At 64.5% G+C, this 22,242-nt stretch overlaps 2 protein-coding genes across 2 annotated transcripts; one reads left to right on the top strand and one right to left on the bottom strand.

Moving 5' to 3' along the window:
- The first annotated feature begins 1,974 nt into the window (after nucleotides 1-1,974).
- Nucleotides 1,975-12,627, top strand: RBM28 (RNA binding motif protein 28). Its single transcript, XM_090041364.1, has 19 exons — nucleotides 1,975-2,180; nucleotides 2,411-2,581; nucleotides 3,083-3,183; nucleotides 3,676-3,751; nucleotides 4,356-4,448; nucleotides 4,890-4,964; nucleotides 5,366-5,489; nucleotides 6,519-6,625; nucleotides 7,889-7,967; nucleotides 8,295-8,404; nucleotides 8,798-8,871; nucleotides 9,107-9,242; nucleotides 9,749-9,813; nucleotides 10,004-10,162; nucleotides 10,463-10,612; nucleotides 10,875-10,949; nucleotides 11,294-11,592; nucleotides 11,821-11,923; nucleotides 12,411-12,627. Exons 1-19 carry the CDS (start codon nucleotides 2,063-2,065, stop codon nucleotides 12,543-12,545), a joined length of 2,250 nt encoding a protein of 749 aa, XP_089897490.1. The 5' UTR covers nucleotides 1,975-2,062; the 3' UTR covers nucleotides 12,546-12,627.
- A 7,358-nt stretch (nucleotides 12,628-19,985) lies between these two features.
- LEP (leptin) lies at nucleotides 19,986-20,569 on the bottom strand. Its single transcript, XM_090046256.1, has 2 exons — nucleotides 20,426-20,569; nucleotides 19,986-20,348 (listed from the first exon to the last, which is right to left on the bottom strand). Exons 1-2 carry the CDS (start codon nucleotides 20,567-20,569, stop codon nucleotides 19,986-19,988), a joined length of 507 nt encoding a protein of 168 aa, XP_089902382.1.
- Between the last annotated feature and the right edge of the window lie 1,673 nt (nucleotides 20,570-22,242).

Here is a 22,242-nt window from a genome sequence, read left to right on the forward strand (position 1 = left end):
CATCGGTAAAAAAAAAACCCTCTGGGGCCAGCAGCCCTGTGTGCATGCAGCACTGGTTGTACACCCTGCAGGCCCCCAACCCTGGGCTCCTCTACTCACCCCACACCCTGACACCTGTGACTGCACCCCCACATCCTACTCCCCCCCCTCCCGCCTCACTCCCACTGCCCCTGCTCTTCCTGTCTTGGTAGAGGCCCTGCTATGGCCTTTCCCCATCCCAGCCAGCAACTCCATCCGGGTGGCACCACCCCCTTCCCTGCACCAGGAGGCAGCTGTTACAGGCAGAGGCTCAGCAGCAGCACATGGCTGGGGAACCACAAGGGATCTCCAGTGAGTGCAAAGTCCTAACCGAAACCTTTCCAGATGAAAAAGTGTTTTTACAAATGGGCGTTACAGGGTGGTTCTTTATAGCATGTCCATACATTAATGGCTGGAGGTTAATCCTGCTCTCCAAGGCAGTCAAGAAGTCCACATAAGACAACTGGGAGCAGGAGGATATAATGTGCAGCTGAGCTGGGTAAGAGGAGCCCAGGGAGGTGTGTCGGTTCAGAAAGGCCCAGCCTGAAGCAGAGGAGCGGGGGTGTGGGAGGGCAGAGCATGTTTCCCAGCTCATGCAGGCGTGCTGGGACTGGGTTTGGCCAGGTTGGGGGTGGAATCCTCCTGGCTGGGCCTGGAATGGCGTCATACAAGGAGCTGAGCTTGCTGGATCCCTGGTACCCCCAGACAGGTGCCCCCTCGCCTCCAGATGCATTGGGGTGAAGAACCATGGCAGGAGCCAACCTGGTGACCCACTCCCACATGGCTCATTCCCAGATGCCCGCTCCCAGCCAGCCACAACCCCCTGCCCTGGAAAGGGCCCTACCTGCCACCCCCTCTGGCCAGGCACACCAGCCCTGGCTGGGACTGCAGTGGTCCCTGAACCCCACCAGCCACAGGCAGGGGGGCTAGGGTGTTGAAAAGCAGGGGGCAGACGGTGTGGCATCATCACACAAAACATGAGACACATTTGTCTCCAGCTAAAGAGAAACTAGAAACTTTCCCAATATGCTACAGGGTGGGGGAGTTGTGTCAGCTTAGAATCGAAGCAAAAGCAAATGGAGCTTCATTGGGATGTCCACAGTATTGCTAAATCAATGATCCAGCTCAAAACCCCACAGGAAACTAGGAAAAAGGGACATCCCTTTGTCAGTCGGCCTGTGGTCTTTACCGTTAAACAGACATCTCTTATTGGTGTTCATAAATCAAACCCTCCATTTCTTGAGCGCCTTGGCAGCGCTTCCAATACTGCGTTGTCGTTTACATGCCTGCCTTCACATGACCGCGCCAGAGCCAGAAAGAGTCAGCAGGGTCAAGATGAAGAAGAGACAGTGGCCTGCGGTGGCAAACGGACAGTCACGTCGCCGAAGAAAGGATCATTTCAATAGTGGAGCATCAACACCATCAAAAAAGGAAAGATAGTTAACACCTGTGGGGTGGAGAGATTAACAGGAATCAAGTAGCTCACAGGAAGGTCCTTGCCTTCCTCTGTAGCTGGGGCATGGCTTTGGCCTAAGGTCTCTGGACACCATGTTCGCGCTCTTTAGGGCCGCAGGACAACCCCACTATATCCCAGGGGCGAGGGCGGGGGCGATGCCTGGGGCTGTGTCAGGGTGCGGCAACACAGTCGCACATGGGGTTTGTCTGGGCTGCTTTGGACGGGGCTGATCCTGGACTGGATGTGACCCCGCAACTCCGCTGTGGCGGGTGGACGGTGCCCAGGGCAAGGGGCACCTGAAGGGCCCTAAGACCCGGGGGCAATTGGGGGGGCAGGAACCTTCGCGCCCACGCCGCGTTTCCGACCGGACGCGTTTCGCCAACGGACGCGGGGAAGATGGCGGCGTTTCCGAACCTATGCCGAACCTATTTAGACACAGGACGCTAAAGATGGCGGCGTTTCCGGTCGGACCCGTTTGGCTAACGGACGCGGACGACGGGCCGTTTCCAGTCGGACCTGCTTGGCCAACGGACGCGGCAAGATGGCGGCGCCCAGCGGCCCGCACGTGAGCTGGGCCGGATCGGGACCATGAGCGGGCGGACGCTGCTGGTGCGGGGGCTGCCCCCCTCGGCCCGCGGGCCCGGCCTGGAGCAGCTCTTCGGCCAGCTCGGCCCGGTGCAGCGCTGCTTCGTGGTCACGGCCCGAGGTGGGACCGGGCCCAGGCCCAGGCCCGGGGCTGATGATTGAGGGCCGGGGCTGGGCCGGGGCCGGTGGGCGGTAGGCCCGGGCTTGACTGGTGGGGGGAGGGGCTGGAATGGGGGTTGATGAGAGGGTGGGGGGGAATTCCCGGGGGGTGCTGATGGGTGGGGGGGCTGGGCCCAGTGCAGCGGGGGGGGGGGGGGGGTCCAGGGGCTCACGCAGTTCCCGGTCCCACAGGCAGCGAGACCTGCCGTGGTTTCGGGTACGTCACCTTCTCACTGGCTGAGGATGCGCAGCGAGCGGTGCGGGAGGTCAGCACCTTCGAGGGCCACCGGCTTAGCATCTCTGTGGCCAAGGAGAAGCCACCGGGCAAGAAGAGGAAGCCTCAGGAGCAGGGGCAGGAGCCAGGTGGGTGTGGGGGTGCCAGGCATGGTCCCCGGCCCGCATGACCAGACGCTGGGTGGAAATGATCTCTGGGGAGAGCGGGATCCCTGGAGGCTGCTGTGCACCCCTTGCAGCCCCCAGTCCTGGCAGTGAGGGAAGAGCCCGGTGCCGGGGTCTCTGGGAGCTGTGTTAGGGGCTGGGGCTGGCACTGGCGTGGGTGGGGAGGGTCCGGGGGGGGGGGGGTGATGCCGGCTGGGGTTGGGGGGCTCTGTGCTGAACCGGTGGGAGAGCGGGCTGGGAGCAGCAACTCGTAGTCAGTAGCCATCCCGGGGCCACGCCTGGATTTGCCCCAACCAGCAGCGACTTGCTTGGTGCTGGGGCAAGGGCAAGCATCGAGTTGTCCCCCGCAGCTCCTCTCCAGAGTGGCTGAGGGGCTTTGTCATCCCCCCAACCCCCCAAGCATACACTGGTCTAACCAGGCTGGCTGGGCCTTGAGGGCCTGACACTTCCCGCTCTGCACTCCAGATGCGGCCGAGGCGCCTCCGGAAGAGAAACCGTTGAAGGTCAAGAAGCCCAAGGCCAAGGGCAAGAAAGCCCGGCTCATCGTGCGTAACCTCAGCTTCAAGGTGAGCGGGGGCCTGGCTCCCTCCCTCCACCTGGCTGGGCCCAGTCCTGCCCTGGAGTCCTGGTGACTGGTGGCTTTCGTGGGGGGCAGGAAGGAGCTTGGGGATGAGCCGAGACTTGCAGTCGCCTCTGGGCTCTGTTTTTCTCTGCCCCGGAGAGTTGGCGATGCCGGGAAAGCGGGTCTGGGGCAGGGGCAGCATGGAGCCTGCTGGGGATGCAGGTCCATCCCTGTGGCTTTGACCAGACTTGGTCACTGCCTTCTCGGCGCACAGCCCTTCAGACCTCGTTCCTTCCCTGCCAGGGTTGGGTGTGCAGGGAGCCTGGCACCATGTGGGCATGGACCCCCCTCCCTGGCTGTGCCCATGCGTTGGGGTGGGGGGTGTTTCCCTGCTTTCTGCCCACCCCCAGCTGAGCGGCTGCAGCTCACTGCAGGGTGCAGGCAGCTCTGCTTCTACCCCAGCTTGTCCTTCAGCCCATGCCTCTCCTCTCCCCAGTGCTCCGAAGACGATCTCTGCACCGTCTTCTCTGCCTTTGGCACTGTCCTGGAGGTGAACATCCCCCGGAAGCCAGGTGCGGGTGCCGGCTTTGGGGTGTGGAGGGGGCTGGGCTCTCTTGGGATGGGAGCTGCTGTCCTGGCTGGATTCATGCCCTGTGAGTCCACCAGTTCTCCCTGCCACTGGGCCATGGACTCCAGGCCGTGCTTGGGCTCCAGCTAGGACCAGACGAGCTGCGGGGCACAAGCCAATCCAGGCAGGTTGAGGGGGTAAGACCTTGGGCCCAGGGTTTCCCTGTGCCTTGGGTTGCTGGTAACAGGGGCTGGGTCTCTCCACATGTGCCCTGGTCCTAGTATTTGTTCTCTGAAGCATCTGTGGCTGGACACAGGGCCCCGGGCAGGGGCGGCAACCCTGGGGGGAGCAGTCTGGTGGTTGCACATGTGTCCCCTCCCTCCCCCATGCCAGCCAGGAGCTAGGGATGGTGGGGGAAGGTCTCAGGACTCCTGTAAAGATGGTGCAGACTCTTCCCCGCCTGCTCCCCAGGGTGTTTCTGCTGCTAGGGGGTGGGGAGGGGGATGAGCTGGGACCTGACAGCAGGGTGGGGGGCCTGGGGATGGGCCAGAAATCCCAGCCCGGGAGACGCTTGGCACGCTCTGAGCTGTCACTTGCTGTCCTTGCAGATGGGAAGATGCGGGGCTTCGGCTTCGTGCAGTTCCGGACCGTGCTGGAGGCAGGCAAGGCCTTGAAGGCCACCAACATGACACAGATCAAAGGTGGGGCTCTGCCCTGCTCCCTACCTCTCCCTCCCCGGCGCCCTGGGGACCCCCACTGCTTCAACCTGCAGCCACTGGGAGCTGCTGCTTTGCCCGCCATGGTCTCTGCTGGGGAATGTCCCTGCCAGGAATGCAGGGCTTTGCTCCTGCTTCGTTCCCTGCTTGGGAGGCCCTTCGGTTAACCCTTCTGCCCCCCAGGCCAGGGCTCTGTTCATTAGCCCTGGCAGGCAGGAACTTTCCTTGGATGAGGGAGGATGGGGCCATGTCTGCAACCATCCAACTGTTCCCCTTGCTAAGCCCGGCTCCCCGTGTGGCCTGTGCCATGTCCAGCCATGGCCCCCAGGCACTGGCTGTCACCGTCCCCAGTTCCCCAGATGGCTTAGCCTGTCCCCAGTGCCGCCCACTCCCTCAAGTCCCCACAGCCCTTCTGGTCTCTTGCAGGGCGGCCAGTGGCTGTGGACTGGGCCGTGGGCAGGGAGAAGTACAGAGCTACACAGGCAGTGGCAACCCCCCCTGGTGAGTGGCTGGGGCTGCTGGGTGGGGAGTAAGACTCCAGCCTGGTGGGGGCTCAGCCGTGACTGTCAGTGATATGGCCATGGCCCCCACGAGGCAGCCATGGCTGGGGTGGAGCTTGCAGTGCCAGGACCTGCCTGGGCTGGGGGCAGAGGGTGATGGGATGCCAGATGGAGCTGAACGCCTGCTCAGGCACTGGGTTTCAGGAAGGGGAAGGTTGGGGGTGGCTTGGGACACCTGGGTTCCTTCTTGCTACCATGATGCCAGGTGAGTGGCTCTGAGCTGAGGGGCTTAGTGGTGGAACCAGGGGCAGGCCCCTGGGGCGAACAAGGTGAGGTTGGGGCTGTGCCTGGGGCTGCCCCCTCCCCTCTCTGCTTAGCTCCAGGGACCCTGCCCTGTTCCAGGCAGCTTGGAGGTGAAAGCCAGTGTGGCCCCGGGACAGGAGGGAGACTCAGAGGATGCCAGCGAGGAGGAGGACGATGAGGATGAAGCTGTGAGCACAGAGCAGTCACCCAGCACACAGGCGCAGTGAGTATCATAGTATCATAGTAGCTAGAGTCGGAAGGGACCTAGGTAGATCATCTAGTCCGACCCCCTGCCTTGGCAGGAAAGAGCACCGGGGTCAGATGACCCCGGCAAGGTGCTTATCTAACTTCCTTTTAAAAATCCCCAGGCTAGGAGCTTGCACCACTTCCCCTGGAAGCCGGTTCCAGGCCCTAGCTGCCCTGACTGTGAAGTAGCGCCTCCTAATATCTAATCTAAACTTACCCTCCGCCAGCTTGTGTCCGTTATTCCTGGTCACTCCTGGCAGCGCACGGGGGAACAGGGACTCCCCCAATACCCGCTGATCCCCCCTGACCAGTTTGTAGCAGGCCACAAGGTCCCCCCTTAACCTTCTCTTGTGGAGGCTAAACAGGTTCAGGTCCCGTAGCCTCTCCTCATAAGGCCTGCCCTGCTGACCCCTGATCATATGAGTGGCCCTCCTCTGGACTCTTTCCATATCGTCCACGTCCCTCTTGAAGTGTGGCGCCCAGAACTGGACGCAGTACTCCAGCTGCGGCCTGACCAGTGCCGCATAGAGGGGGAGGATCACCTCCCTGGCCCTGCTCGAGATGCATCTGTGGATGCATGACAGGGTACGGTTGGCCTTCTTGACTGCCTCCCCACACTGCCGGCCCATGTTCGTCGTGGAGTCAATGACGACTCCAAGATCCTTTTCCGTCTCCGTGCTGGCAAGAGGGGAGTTCCCCAACCTGTAAGTGTGGTGCCGGTTCTTCCTCCCCATGTGCAACACCTTGCACTTATCAGTGTTAAACCCCATCCTATTCTCATCCGCCCACCGTTGCAACCTGTCAAGGTCAGCTTGTAGCCTATTGCACCCTTCTAGTGATGGGGACCCATCAACTGTGCCTGTCTAGACTGGCCGGCTCCCCCAGCGCTGCCCTGGGGAGGGACATGGGGCGGGGCTTGGAGCAGGGTACCTGGGACCCACCTGCCTGGGGCTTGACCCAGTCACGGAGCAGGCAGGGGACTCCAGGCTGGGACTTGCTCTTACAGGCCTGCCCAGGCTGACAGCAGCGAGGAGGATGAGGACAAAGGCTCGGACGGGAGCACCCTTGAAGAGGAGGAGAAGGAGGAGGAAGAGGACAGCGAGGATGAGGAAGGTCAGTTCCGTCTCCCCATGGCCCTGACTGCAGGTGGGGGAGGAAGCCAGGGGCTGCAGGGTCTCAGAGAAACCTGGCCTGCCTCAAACTGGACCTGGGCAGCCCCGGCCCTGGTGCCTGCCTGGTCCCTGCCCCACAGGGCAGCAGGCCATGTGGGGGCTGCTCTCAGCTGTGACCCGCCAGTGGTGCCAGCCTGAGACCCTGGTGGGCGCCGTGGGGCCTAGAGCAGCCCTGGTGCCAGTGGATGGGGGCTGGGCCTGGCATTGTCCAGGCCAGTGCGAGTCCCTTCCCCACCTCTTCCTGAGGGTGGGGGGCGGAAGGCTGGGGGGCATCAGCTCTTCTCCCCCTGAGCTACAGGCTCCAAGTCCCAGAGACCCCCAAGCCTCCATGTTTGCCCTCCACTGGTGCCCCCTTCCCTGGGCTCCGCTGATTGTGGGGGGCCACTGCCTGAGGTGCTGACCAGGAGCTGGGTCTTCCCCTCCCCGCAGGGAGCTCAGCCCTGCAGTCCCCTGCCTGGGGCCCTGTTCGCTGCACCCTGCAGTCCTAGGGGGCTGGCAGGGAGCTGTGGGGTGATATCCAGTCGCAACCCTGCCTGAGGCAGGATCAGCCCCGTCCACACAAGCTCAGACAAACCCCATGCCTGACCTTGGAGCTGCATGACACAGTTGCCCTGACACAGCCCTAGGCGTAGCCCCCACCCTGTCCCCAGGAAAGCAAGGGCCACAGCTGCCAATGTGCTGCTGCTGCCAGGGAGGTCATGCACTGCAGAGAGCCCAGGCCCAGTTGTGCCCCTGCTGCAGAGGAAGGCAAAACCCCCCAGTGTGCACCAGTCTGAGCAAGAGGGAGATCCCTTCCTGCCCCAGTGCAGCATGGGGCTGAGCCTGAGCTGAGGGGCAAGACCCTCCAGCCAGGACCCTGCGGGGTTGGTGCCAGCAGCAGCACTGGTGCAGCCCAGCCCCATCCCCAGCCTGGGCTGCAGCAGCATCTGGGGGAGGCTTAAAACCCCTGACACATGGAGAGGAAAGCAGCAGGGGAACCAGCACAGCCCAGCCCAGCATCCTGGGACATGTACAGCATCGCTGCACCTAGATCTTCCCGCTCAGTGCCCATCCACCCACTCCCTGGCACCCCAGTATTGGAGAGTCCCCCCTGCCCTGGGTGTTTATCCCATGCCCTCCGTGCTCTGGGTTCCCAGCAAGGGTGAGGGGCGGCAGCCACTGACCCGTTGGCCAGGCCCTGCTGATCTTGCTGGTCATCTTGCAGGTGACACCGTGCCCAGGAAGGGCAAGAAGAGCAGGAAGCCGCCGTCAGATGTGGCCGAGGGCAAGACGGTCTTTATCAGGTAGGCTGTGTGTGGGGCTGGTGTCCCTGGGAAGAGGGAGCGGGGTCCACATCTCTGCCCCTGCCTCTCTTTACTCAGCCCCTGAGAGCAAAGTAGGAGGTAGGGGTGGGTCTCTTGGGGCTGGTCCCGGCCTCTGCCAGGGACGGAGGCTGTGACAGTGCCTGTAAGGCTGCGCCCCACCCACCCAGGCAGGAGCATGCTGTTGCCCTTCATCCCCTGGCCCGGGCACGACCTGGGGTCGGGTGGGTCCTGGGGCTGGGGTGGGTGGATTGAAGTGGGGCGATAGCTGCTGCAGGGCCCCTAACGCTGCCTCCCGGCCCCTGGCAGGAACCTGTCATTTGACACGGAGGAGGAGGACCTGGGCGCACTGCTGGAGCCTTTCGGGGAGCTGCAGTACGTGCGTCTGGTGCTGCACCCCGACACAGAGCACTCCAAAGGTGAGTCCGGACCCCCTCCCCCTGCCCGAGGAAGAGGTGGGGAAGGGGCTTGCCCTGAGCTCCCCCTGCCGTAGGCCAAGCCCCCACCCAGGTGCCTCTGACATTGGCGTTACTCATGGCTCCCACAAGGGCCTGGGCAGGGGGTTGGGGCACCGCCCCCACCACCAGGCTCTTGGCTGCGGACCTTCTCCCTTGGAAGAAGGCCTGAAGTTGGATCCCTGGAGCACTCACCGTCTGGGCAGGGGCTGACTCTGCTGGGGGCTTGGAGGGGCCTGAGGGCCTCTGCTCCCCCGGGCAGTCCTTGGAGCCGGGCAGAGGTGGCACAGAGCTTGTGTCTGACCCCCTCCCCAGCCCTGGCTGGGATCTGATGGGGACCTCCCTCCTGGCATCTAGGCTGCGCCTTCGCCCAGTTTGTGACGCAAGAGGCCGCCCAGAAGTGCCTCCAGGCTGCTCAGGATGAGAGTGAGGTGAGCCGGGGGGGGGGCTGGGGGCTGGGGGTTAGGGCAGGTCCTGGAGGTAGAGGGGGGCACCAAGTGGGCAGAAGTCCTTGGCTAATGTGTTTCTGGGATGCCCCCCAAATGCTCCAAGGGTTCTGGGGGGGGACAGTTTGAGCCTGTCAGAGCCCCCAAGGGAAGGGGTAGTGTCTCCCTGCAAGGGCCCAGGTTCCCGGGGGTGGATCTCATTGCCGCCCATTGCCTGCAGGCCGGGGGGCTGCGGCTGGACGGACGCCGGCTGCGTGTGGACCTGGCCGTAACCCGTGAGGAGGCGCAGAAGCTGCGGGAGCAGAAGGTGAAGAAGCCGACGGGGACCCGCAACCTGTACCTTGCCCGTGAAGGCTGTGAGTGAACTCCCCAGCCCCCTGCCCCGGCTGCCAGGGCCCTACGAGCCCCTTGCTTGTCCCTAGAGTCTCCCCACTGCCCCTGGGGGTGGCCCCAATGGGCTCCTTGCATCTCCCTCAGGTGTGAACTGTCCCCTGGCTTGCCTTGGGGGGCATTAACCCTTCCAGGACCAGCTCTGTGCCCCCCACTCACTGCTTCTGTGCTGCCCCGGTAAAGGAGGGAGCCACATCCCACAGGTCCAGGCCTTACAGTCTGGTCGGTGCTGGGGTTCAGCCTCTGGGGCCTGGCAGGGCAGGTCAGTGCCCTCCCTATTGGGCCACAGCATGGGCTTAGGCTAAGATCCCACACCAGGGAGGGGGATCCCACACCATCACGGGCCCTGAGTGCTGGGGTAGCTGGCACCAGGCAGGGGGTGAGTACTGAGGGGCAACTGGGGCAGACCTTTGTCTCCTGGTGTCTCTGCTCAGCCCTGGGGGAGCCCTCATACCGTATCCATTCCCCACAGTGATCCGTGCGGGCACCAAGGCTGCTGAGGGCGTGAGTGAAACCGACCTGGCCAAGAGAGCACGGGTGAGCAGGCAAAGGGGCGCTGGGGAGACAGTGGGGTTTTCCCCAGGGGGAGGCGCACTGATGGGGGTGACACGGGGTAGCACTGGATCCCTGCCGGGACGGGCCCTCTGGCTCTGGAGGGTGGCACTGGCTGTTGCCAAAGCAGGAGCCCCCAGCCCCAACCAAGCCCCTTGCCCGTCCCGCTCCCCAGTTCACGGAGCTGAAGTACCAGAAGCTGAAAGACCAGAACATCTTTGTGTCCTCCACCCGCCTCTGCCTGCACAACCTGCCCAAAGCCCTGGACGACCAGGAGCTGCGGCACCTCCTGCTTCAAGCTGCTGGCGGGGGCCGAGGCGTGCGCCTCAAGGAGGTCAGTGCCCCCCCACTCCCACCACCCTAGGAGACGGCCCCTGCTTGGGCTCGAACTGGCATCCCGGTGGGCATCCGGTGTCTTGGGGAACTGCAGTGGGGGGATCCCAGAGGCCGTGCCACAGCTGGAGTGTGGGCTGTATCTCAGTGGGGTTCATGCTCCAGCCCGGGAGATCTCTGGCTACTGAGCACAGGTATCTGGGGTGTGAGCCGTGGGGGCTCCAGGGGGCTGGGCACACGCGTCCCAGCATGGCTGAGGTCAGGTCTGGGCAGCCTGGCCCCACCGGCACTATCTTGGCAGTGCCGGGTGATGCGGGACCTGAAGGCGCGGACAGGCCAGGGCCGGGCACCGTCGTTGGGCTACGCCTTTGCTGAGTTCACAGAGCATGAGCACGCGCTGGCCGCCTTGCGCCACACCAACAACAACCCCCAGCTCTTCGGGCCCAACAAGGTAAGTGCCAGGGGGTGGGTGGGGAGCTCCAGGGACCAGGCTGGTATGCATGTCTGTGCCCCTCCCCGTGGCTCTGGGAGGGGGCAACTAGAAGCTCCACACGCCGGGGGTGAGACTACAAGCTGCCCTGCTCCCCTCCCTGCTTTTCTTCAGGGCTGGGGGGGTCCCTTGCTTTCTGGGACTGGCGCCTCCCTGACCCCTCCTCAGCTGGTGAGGAGCTCGGGGGTTTGCTTGGGCAGCTCTGATCTCCTGTCCCCTGCAGAGACCCATCGTGGAGTTCTCCTTGGAAGACCGCCGGAAGCTGAAGCTGAAAGAGCAGCGTGCCCAGCGCAGCCTGGTATGACCCTGTCCCGTGGTCCCTCTGGACAGAGCCCACATCCCCGTGACCCTGCCAGCAGCACCAAGCTCCCCTGCCCAGCCTTTGTTCTCTGACCTGCACCGCATGCCCCATCACTGGGGGTGTTGTGTGGATTCACGCCATGCCCCTCTCTATGGCACTGAGCTCTGAACTCAGGCCCTGCCTCTGGGGGAGTGCAGGGGTGCTCAAGCTGGGCCCTGAGATGTGGCTGTGGCTCCTAACATTGCAGGTGACCCGCATGGAGGGGGGTCCTGGGCTTGCCTCGCATCTCTTGCGGGAGGTGCCAACGGGCTCCGCAGCCAGCAACCTCTTTTTTCATGCAGCAAAAGTTGCAGCAGCAGGCAGCCAAGGCAGCCAGCCCAGCCGCCCCACCGCACAGCCCCCAGGGGCACAAAGGCCGCAAGAGGCAGGCAGAGGTGCCAACAGCCACGGAGCCAGCCCCCGCAGGGCAGAAGAAGCCCACCAAAGGCCCCAGGGGGCAAAAGGGCACCAGGGGGCTGGAGGCAACGGCCTCATGGTCGGGCTTCCAGACCAAAGCAGAGGTGGAGCAGGTGGAGCTGCCCGACGGCAGGAAGCGTCGCAAGGTGCTGGCACTGCCTTCTCACCGGGGGCCCAAGATCAGGTAGGAGACACCCACTTCTCTGTGGCTGGGGGGGTCTCATGGTGGTCAGGGGTGGGGTCTTTTGCTGCACCCCCACAAGCCCTGCACCAGCAGGTCTCGGGCAGGGTGGGGCTGAGGGGGCAGCTACCCTTGGGGGGGGGGCGGGGGGGCTATCGGGAGGCCCTCCTGGAGGTGCTCGTGCATCCTCACTCCCCCCAAAACGTTGCTCATGCCTCGTTTCCCCCCCAGGAAGCGTGACAAGGGCAAGACCAAGCCACCCCCTGCCAAGAAGCCCAAGGCCAAGGCTGGCCCACGGCCCCCGGAGAAACCCAAGGTGGTGGCTGCCAAGCAGGTGAGGGGACAGGGGAGGGGGCTCCAGCCTGGGTCCCTCCTTGCTCTTGCAGTGACTCAGGCCGGGCCTGTCACCATCCAGGACCCTGGGAATGCTCTTACCCAGCTCCCCTGCCCTTCCCAACCCCAGCATGGCCTTGCCGGCTCTGTCATGTGCATGCTCTCAGCCCAGTGCCAGGCCTGTGCCATCCTGCTCCCTGGCAGGATGGGACCCAGCTGGCACTGAGGTTCCCAAACCTCCCCACATGGCTCAGGCAGCCTCCTGCTGCTCCCCCACCACAGGCAGGGCTGGGCAGCGCAACCTGCCTGTGCTGCGTGTCCCTCCCCAGAAGCAGGCGCACCATGCAGGGAGTCCTGGTATCCGACCTATGTGGCCTGCCCACCCTCACTCCTCAGGGCTGCAGTGCCCAGTGCTGACCCCCCCATCCTCCTGGCCCATACATGCTGTGGCACTGAGCCAGACCCTTCTCCCTGTGCCCCCCCAACAGGCAACGCGGAAGCAGCGGCGGCCGGCGGGGGCCCAGGCCGAGGCCCACTTCGAGAAGCTGGTGGAACAATACAAAAGGAAGATCCTGGGGGGCCCCCGCAGCACCCCCAAGCGCAGCAAGTGGTTCGAGAGCTGAGACCCCAGAGATTGGAGGTGGGGGGGGTGCTTTTGGTTTTGTTTATTTAACCTGTTTTTTAATGGACTTGATTTTTATCCTGCGAAGCCTCCTGTCTCCTGGCCCCTAGGGCATGGGACTGATGTGGCCCCCCTGCCCCCAGGCTGCTGGGCTCTGGTGCAGCCATGGGGGCCTCTCCCCCCTTGCTGTGTGCTGAGCATGGGAGCGAATGGGCCTGGTGTGGGCTAGGCACCCTCCCCGGCCCCCCTGGCCTTGGCATTGACCCCCTGATCCGGGGGGGAGGGAAGGGACCCTGGGGAGCGCTCCAGGAGGGCCCCTGTGGCACGCCCCTAGCCCCTGCCCTGCCCCGCTGGCATCAGGGCTGCTTCTCCAGGCATGTCCAGCAGGGGGCGTTCACACCACAGCCCATGGGCCTTAGCGCGACCCCCCCCCCCCCCCCCGATTGAGCGGGTGGACTGTGTGCACCATGGGGGACCCAATTCTGATTGGTTGAGCAGTGAGCTTTCTCCTGACCTTGCCACGAGTGACTGTGGCCTGCAAGCAGCATGGCCCTATGTGTAGCCCGTGGGGTGGGGGGTGGTTCTACCTCCCCCCCCCATGGGGATGGAGACATGGGGGTGCTCAGAGCCCTTCCAAGTGCATTTGAATAGAGGGGTCTGGGTCCCCCATTGGGCACTGCTGGCGAAACTGAAGCATGGGGGGGTGCCTCAAGCTGGGGGGACCCTGGCAGGCGTGGGCTTCCCCCCCCCAAGCTCCTCATACTGTGCTTGCCCCTGCCCTTCTTTCCTCCCCGGCACTAGGTGTGAGGTGGCACAGCTGGACCCGTCTTCCCCCGGTACTGCCCCATGCCAGGCCCCTCGCCCTCCCAGCTGCTCTCCCGGAGCCCTCATGTGGGACCTTGACCCCTGCAGCCCCCCCCACCTCCCCCCCGCCCTAGGCAGGGGGCCACGTCCCTTCAGCTGGTGCTGACACCTCCAGCTTTCCTTCCTGCCCTGCCATGGGTGCTGGAGCCCCCCAGCACTGCAGACGGGCCCCACTCCTACCCGCAGGCTCCTTCCCCCCCACCGTGCCCATGTTTGCCTTGGCATGGCTCAGCCAGGGCCGCAGCATCACACCTTCATTGCCACTGGGCCAATACCTGCTGCCTTGTGCCAGTGGGCCCAGTGCCAGTCTGCTGCAAGCCAGAGCTCAACCCCGGTCTCCTGCTTCCCTCCGTGCTCCTGGGCTGGTTGTAGACGGGGCTCGGAGCTAGGTGCAGTGAAGAGCTGATCTCGGGGCTCTGGCCTATGGAGTCCCCAACCTTTGCAGGCCAGGGGTGAAGCTCCTGCACCAAGCTGTGCCCCCTCCACCTTGAGCATCTCCATGGCACCCCTCCAGCAAGGGGCTCTGCTCAAAGCCCAGGCCTTTAGGAGCAGGCTGGCGCCAGTGCCTGCCATGTGGGGTGATTACATGGGGTGACTCCAGCGCCCGCCCCCTGAGCTCTGGCCATGGCGGTGAGCAACATGCCATGTGGCTGAACCTGTGCCACCGTGCATGCCGCACCGGCGTGTGCAGGGCAGGGAGCTGCATCCCCCTGCGGGTGTGGAGGGGGGGCCCAGGGAATGACAATAACCGTCTTGTCTCCAGCCTGCCCTGAGCCAAGCTCTTGTGCAACGGGATTCAGCTGCCGGCCCTAGTCCCCGCTGCTGTGAAAGAGGGCAGGGGCCACGTGGGTCTTCCACAGCTGCATCTGGGGCCACACACTGGGGCAGACTGCCCTAATGCCCCCACCCCAGGCAGGTTCCTGCCTTGATGCCCCCCCCGCCCATGGCTCCAGGTACCCTACCCCCTCATCCTGCTCCTGGCAGCTCCGACAGACCCTAGAGCAGGGGATGGACTGAATATGACCCCCCGACTTCTGCCAGCCCAGCTGCTCCCTGCCTCTGCCCCCCTACCCCGTGCATCTCAGGAGTGGGGCCGTGGCAGGGAGTCAAGCTCCCATGCACAGGGTAGGGGATGCAGAGGGATTGTGGCCACCCGCCCTCCCCTCGCAGGGGTGCTGGGCCTGGAGGTTGTGGGAGACATCCTGCTGATGCTTCTGTAGAAATCCAGGGCCCTCAGGGGCTACGGTAGTTCTCAGAGTAGAGCTGGCCCCAGCTGCTCCTGGCAGCTGGGTCACCTGAGGACACCAGGCCCCAGAGCCCAAATCCCTGCTGGCTGCGGTTGAGTCAGCTGGGGTGGGGGCGCGGTCAGCGGAGGCTCAGCAGCAAGTTGGGCAAGTTCCTGGGGGCACATCCCCAGCTGCATCCGTCTGCCCCGGGCTCTGAAGGGGGGCACAGCTGGCATCGTAGCAAGTGCCCACTGGATGCAGAACCGTAGGGTGAGGGAGGGTAACTGCCCAGCCCCAGCACGCATGTATGTACTAATGCACAGGCAACCCGCCACCACGCATCCTCCAGGCAGATATTTTCATAGATTTCATAGACATCAGGGCTGGAAGGGACCTCGGGAGATCATCGAGTCCAGCCCCCCACCCGAAGGGCAGGAAGGCAGCTGGGGTCATAGGGTCCCAGCAAGATAAGCATCCACTTTGCTCTGGAAGGTGTTCAGTGTAGGTGCTTGAACCACCTCCGCTGGCAGACTGCTCCAGGCCTTGGGGGCTCGGACAGGAAAGAAATTCTTCCTTATGTCCAGCCTGAAACGGTCTTGCAGGAGTTTGTGACCGTTCGACCTCGTCATCCCTTGGGGCGCTCTGGTGAACAGACGTTCCCCCAGATCCTGGTGGTCACCCCGATAAACTTATAGGAGGCCATCAGATCACCCCTGAGCCTGCGCTTTTCCAGGCTAAAGAGTCCCCCTACCGCCCATACATACGTTCCAATGTGAGCATGTGTGCTCACACCCACATGTATACATACACCCCTCCCCCCACGCACATGTATATACACATACACAAGTCCCCACAGCCACCCCTACCTATGCACATACACCCCTCACACTCATGAACACCCCCCACCCAACCATAGACATGCATCCCACCTATACACACACTTATACATACCTGTACCTATACAAACTCATCAATACCTTTGCAACCTATACTCACACCTATTCACCCCACCTACACACACCATGTCACCCTCATACCTACACATGTACAGGTACACACATGTACAGGCACCCTGCCATACTCAGCCCCCCCAACACATACATAAACCTGTATACATGCGTGTGCACACATGCCACCACAGTTTCCTCCATATGTGCACACTGCCATGCACATACATGCCCATATACCCCCCCAACCCTGGACCCATGCACACCCACACCTGCACACACTCATTTCCTGCCACCCTTCAGGCTATGCTCAGACACTCCTGGACTTTGCAGTGAGCCAGGGCTGTAAGCCGTGTACGTAGTCAGGACCTTCCCCCTCGCCCCGCAAGGAGCTGCGGTGGGGCTGGGGCAGTGGGGTGAGGCCTGGGGGTATTGCCCCTGCAACCCAGGGTGGGCTCGGTCACCCAGCAACTGATGCAAGGAAATGCTGTGCTCTGACATAGAGCAGAGCCAGGCAGCTCCAATATTACAGCAAATCCGGGGGTTACCCCTTGCGTCCAAGGTCAGATCTAGGATGTCAACGACGGGGGTGCAGAGGTCAAGGTGCCTCTTTCCCTCCATCACACCTAGTTTTTCTCCAGTGAAAAAGACACGAAAAGCTTTGCTAAGGTACCAGTGGCCTAAAGCGACGTGACTCAGTCAAAGACGAAAGCAACCCCAGCTCTCGCTACTGGACTGTGTCGTCATTTGCTAGACCGCGTCTTGCGTATAAGACAAAAAAAACGCAATGAAGGAGGCAAAAAAATAATCAAAACCTGGTGTTTCCAAAGAAACCAGGTTTTAATTTTTTTTCTTTTTTCTTTTTTTTTTTGACTGCAGTCATTAGGGTTCAAGGGGCCTCTCTTGGAAACAATAATTGAGCCTTCTTGAGCTTCTGGACAGGGCAGGTGATGCTTTGCTGAGAGGGACTTTCACCTAATTTTCACTTGTGTTTTTTTTTAGCTAGAGTTAAAAATAGCAGGGCTGTGAAATAGGAGCCATGTGGCCAGGAGCAGCTCACAGGCAGTAGAAAGGCAGAAGAAAGGATGGAAAAATCAAGCCCCTCAAAAAAGAGAGGGGTGTTAACACCTGTGGAGTGGAGCGATGGGCAGGGATCACAGAGACAAGGGTGGGCCCCGCTCTGGTAGTGTCCAGACTTTGGTCCAGGGGCAGGAGCTGGTGGGTGGGCTGAAGTCTGTCCCGGACATCTCCTGCAGACAGTGGGGTGGAGACCCCATCACGCTTGTGCCTCAGTGAAGCTGCTCCTGAATAGCACAGGGGTTTGGATGGGGCTGATCCTGTCTCGGGTGGGATGCGACCCCACGGCTCCCTGCCAGCCCCACGGCTCTGGGACTCCATGTTTCCAGCTCGGGGTCCTCTGTGCAGCTCAGACACCCCCGTGTTTCAGACGGGGCCGATCCTGCCTCGGGCAGGGGCTGAACTCAGTGCAACACCCCCCCGCCCCCGGTGTCAGCCGGGTGCCCTGCAACTGGGTGCCTGGGAGCAGGCTGCCATCAAACCCGCGGTGCTGCAGGATGCAAAGCTCACAGCTGAGATATTCTGCAACAGCTAGACCCTTTTTCGGGTCCAAGGCACTGTCCCTGCAAACTGCTGGGTCCAGGCAACTTCTCTGTCTCTGTCCCAGACAAGCTGGGGGGGGTCCAATAAAAGATCCCTGACTCGGTGCCCCCCGGCCCTCCTTGACTCACTTCCCTGGACCCGAGCACCTTGTTATATCAGGGCCCATTTTCAGCGGAGCTCCCCAGGGTCCCCTGACCCCCAAGGGGACATGGGCTCTGGGGGCCACCGGACACAGACAGATGTGCCTGTGGGTGGTAGGACCCTGCTACCTTCTCGGGAGGGGGGTCTCCAAGGTCTCAGCTTCATGCCCCCCTGCCCCAGCTGGTAGGAGCGGGGGCAGTTGTCCTGCACTGTGCTTCGGGGAGGGGGTCCACAGCCCCCCCGCCACTCCAGGGTCCTTGAGAGGCAGCAAAGTGGCCGGGGAGAGATCCTGAGCCCCCACTTCAACGCCACGCTGGTGTTTGTCATAAACTGGGAGCCAGAGCCACAACGGGGGGGTCACAAGGCACTTTATTGATTCTGGAGGGCACACAAGGGGTGCAGGAAACGTGGGCCACGTCGCAGCTGGGCTGCAAGGGGGCACGGAGGAGGCTGAACTCTGGCCCCGGCTGCAGGGCAGCCCCGTGGCCTCGGCTGGTGGGCGCGGACAGGGCCGCCCCTGTACCCACCCTGGCCCCAGGCTCGGGCAGGCACCGGGCTCCGTGGGTGCCGCGGGGAGAGCTGCTTGTGTCGCCTGGGGTCCCTCGCCAGCGGGGCCCGGCAACGGGAGCAGCCGTGCAAGGCCCTGCCCGCGCCGGGCCGGGGAGACGGCGGGGACCGGAGGGCCGGGGCCGCGGAGATAAGTAGCTGCATCCAGGAGAGGGGCAGACACAGACCCCCCGCCCTTGCTTGGCTCCGGGGGCCGGGGGCTCGCCCCGGCCTGGGGACCCCCGGGACAGCTGCGTGGCAGGGCACTGATTCGGGCAGCCGCAGCGTGGGCGCTCGGGAGGGTGGCCCCCTCCGCAGGGGCTGGGACGGCACACCCCGGCTGGCGAGGGCGCCAGGGCTCCGGATGCCCACACATGGGAGAGGGGCAGGCAGATCTAAGGGGCTGGTATCGGGCCAGGCCGTGGGGGGTGGCAGGGAATCACTGAACCACAGCCATCCCAGAGGTCGCATCCAGCCCACCCCCCGCCCTCGAGTGCGCCGCGGGCCCGCAGGGTCCGGTGGGGCTGGAGGGAGCGGCGGGGCGACAGCCAGGCCCAGCCCCAGCCCCGTCCAAACCCCATGTCCGACCTCGGAGCCGCACGACAGGCCCCCCAACACAACCCCCGGTACCACCCCCGGGGCACAGGGGGCCGCAACATCCCGCTGCTGGGGGGGGGGTCATGGGCGCTGCAGAGCCCCGGCCAGGCTGTGTCCCCGCCGCAGAGGGGGGGAAGCCCCCCAGTGCGACCAGTCCGAGCTGGTGGAAATCCCTGCCTGCCCCAGTGCAGCGTCCGTGCAGGGGCAAGACCCCGCGGGGCCGGGGCCAGCAGGAGCACTGGCGCAGCCCACCCCAGCCCCAGCCCGGGCTGCAGCACCCACGGGCAGGAAGCCCAGCAGCCGCGGCACGGAGCTTGGGGAGAAGAGGGGCTGGGGACCCCCAGCAGATGCCCTGGGACGAGTTTCTGAGGTGGGGGCGTCTCCATCCTTGGAGGTGTTGATGACCCGGGGAGACCAAGCCTTGGCTGGGGTGATGCAGTGGGGCTGGTCCCGCCTGGAGGAGGGGGCTGGACTGGCTGTGACCCCTGAGCTCCCTCCCAGCCCTCGGTGTCTGGGATGCTGTGATTTCCTCTGGCAGCCCAGAGGGTAAAGACCATCCTGCCCTGCCTGCGGCTCACCGAGTTGTTTGCAACCCGAACGGGAGGATTTTTCAATACGCAACGCCCCCCCCGCCCCCAAGAGATCAAACGCAATGAACGTGACGTTTCCAGACAGGATCCGGAGTCTCACGAAGCAGCCTCGGGTCTAACGGGGAGTGCCCGGAGCCCGAGAAGGCGGAGAACCGCTGCCCTGGGCCAGCAGACGGCTGCATTCACGGGCATGGCGGAAACCCCCGCACCGTCCCAGAAAGCCCTCGCCCCCCCCCACACGCACACACACGCACACGCACACACACACGCACACGCACACGCCCTCTTTCGGGGGCCGGGGCCCAGTGCCAGGGGCGGGCGAGGGCTGGAGGATGAGGTGCCCCTGCTCGGTGCCTGTGCTGCCTGCGGGAAGGGGAAAGAGCGGCAGCGATGCTACGGGGGCTACGAGCCGGAGCACGCAGGCCAAGGTGGAAGTAGCTCCGTGGGGAGGGGGTGCCGGGACGACGTGCTGGGGCCTGGGGGCTGCAGTGCTGCCGGGTGAGGGGCCGACATCACCGGGGGCGTCTGGTCCGGAGCCGGGGAGTGAAGGGGCACGTAGGGGCAGAGGACTGGCCTGTGCCGGGCAGGTGACAGGGTCCGGGCTGCCGCCGCCGACGGAGGCATCGGGGAAGGGGAAGACCCCCGTCTTGGGGGGGCGCTCAGACCAGCATCGCGCCGGGACCAGACCAGCCAGCCTGCCCTGGGCTCCTGCACCGCACGGCCCCGCCGCCCCCCGCCCCGGAGCCAGGAGCGTGTCCCGGGAGCAGGCCAAGGAAGCGGGGACGGGGACAAAGCTGGGGTGCCACGGGGCCCCCCCGGCCCTGCCTCGGCCCCGCGGGGCACGGGGGCGGCACCCGGCCGTGCAGAGACGAGGGGGGAAATAAATACTGGGGGGGCCGCGCCGCGCCCGCTAGCAGCGCCGCAGCTGGTCCAGGCGCTTGGCCATGCCGTGCAGGCTCCCGTGGAGCCGGCCCAGCGCCACGGCGGCCGCGGAGTAGGGCGCCTCGGCCAGCAGGTCCGTGAGGTTGCCCAGCGCGGCGGGCGCGGCGGCGGCGGCGGGCGCGCAGCCCAGGTGCGCGCCCAGCAGGCGCAGCAGGCTGCGCAGGTTCTCCATGTCGTTGGCCAGCTGCGCGCCGGGCACGGCGTCCAGGGGCAGCGCGGCCAGCACGCGCTGGAAGGCCGCCAGCGCGGCGTCCATGGCCTCCAGGCTCTCCGGCGGCCGCTCGCCCGGCAGGGAGTCGAGGCCCGAGACCTTCAGGCTGACGGGCAGCAGCTGCAGGGGGGAGGGAGTCAGGGCCGGCGGGGGCGAGGGGAGCCGGGCGGGGGGCAACGCGAGGCACGGGCCCGCACCTGCAGCTCCTGGATGCGCGCGATGAGCGTCCGCGTGAGGTGCTTGGCGTCCGCCTTGACCTTGTCGATCTTCACCGGGCGGCCGGAGAGGAGGGGCAGCCCCAGCCAGAGCAGCCCGCAGAGGGGCAGGCCGGGGCACCGCATGGTCTGCCCGCGAGCGTCTCGGCCCTGGGGGGCGGGAGGGAGCGGGCTCAGGGAGGCGCCGGGCCCGCAGCCTTCCCGGCGCCTCCCTGGGCCCTGCTCCCCTCCCGGGACAGGCGACGCCGGCACTGCCCGGCTCAGAGCCTCCTGCCCCGGCGCCTGTGTCTGGAGGGCACGCGTGGGCCATGCTGCAGACCCCGGGCAGGGCAGGAGCCAGGAGCCGGGAGCCGTGCAAGCGCACGTCCCCTGCCAGGTGCCCCTGCCGCGGCATGGGGCTGCCGAGGGCTCGGGACGGGACCGGAGCAGGAGGCCGGCTCGCCCAGCACCAGGCACGGACCGGCTCGCCGCTGCAGGGGCGAGGAGCCTGCGGCCCGCTCCCGCGGGGCAGAGCGAAGGACCTGTGCCGGGGCCGCAGGGAGGCGGCTGGGAGCGCTGCCCCGATCTCCCATGCCCGGACAGATGCTCTGGCCCGGCACCGCTCACGCTTAACCCCGCTTGGGGCCCTGCCATCGCGTCACATGTCACGCGTTGCTCCATCCCGTGCGTGTCGTGGCCCTGCCTCGCCCTCTCTTTCCCGGCAGAGCTGTTTATACCGGCTGGACAGCCGCGCCAAGCCCGTGCAGCCCACTGATGCGCTCGGGGCTGTACAGCCAGCTCCTGGCTCCCTGGAAGTCCCAAAGCCGCGGGGCTGGCAGGGAGCTGTGGGGTCACATCCAGCCCCGTCCAAGCCAGCCCAGACAAACCCGTGTCCGACCTCGGAGCCACACAGCAGTCACCCCGACACAGCCCCAGGCATTGCCCACACACCTGGGATACGGGGGGCCGCAGACACCGACGTCCTGCTGCTGCCGGGGGGGCCACAGGCGCTGCAGAGCCCAGGCCCGGGCCGGGCCCCCGCTGCAGAGGGAGGGGAAACCCCCCAGTGCGCCCAGTCTGAGCAGGGGGAAATCCCGTCCTGCCCCAGTGCAGCGTGGGGCTGAGCCCGAGCGCGGGGCAAGACCCTCCTTAGCCCCCTAGTGCAGCCTGGTTGGGTCCGAAGCCACCCGTGAGCCTGGGCCAGAGTGGACGCAAGGCAGCCGGCATGTCCGTGGGGTCCTCAGCCTCTGCCCACCTGGCTCCAGCCCTGCCCCGGGTGATGCCCAGCTCTTGGGGCCAAAGGTTGCCTATGGTGTGGAGGGAAAGGATGCACTTGGCCCCTGGGGACCCTAACCCTAGCCCTCTCTCCATGGCAGAGACAGCTGAAATCCCGCACACATGTGCGTGCATATGGGCACAACTATGCACTCGTGCAAGCATATGCAAGCATATACAAGTACAGGCACACACCTGCAGGCGCTCAGTTATGCCCACGCATACATGCACACAAGTATAGGCACACATGTGCACACACACATGCAGATATGCATGCGCACACATACCTACTTACAGGGACAGGCATACATGCACACACGTGCACATGCACACACACAGGTACCGGCATATATGTACACATGCACACACAGATATGTACACACACAAATACACACAGGTACAGGCACAAGTGCACATACACGCATCCGCACAGATCTGCCTGTGCACAAATACATGCAGGCACCTGCACACAGGCATGTGCGCACACACCAATGCATACACATAGGCTCACATGAACACACATGCATGCAGCCCCCACCCAAATA

The sequence above is a fragment of the Crocodylus siamensis genome, chromosome 4, assembly GCF_052110815.1.
Source record: "Crocodylus siamensis isolate JL-2025a chromosome 4, ASM5211081v1, whole genome shotgun sequence".
Taxonomy (NCBI): Eukaryota; Metazoa; Chordata; order Crocodylia; family Crocodylidae; genus Crocodylus; species Crocodylus siamensis.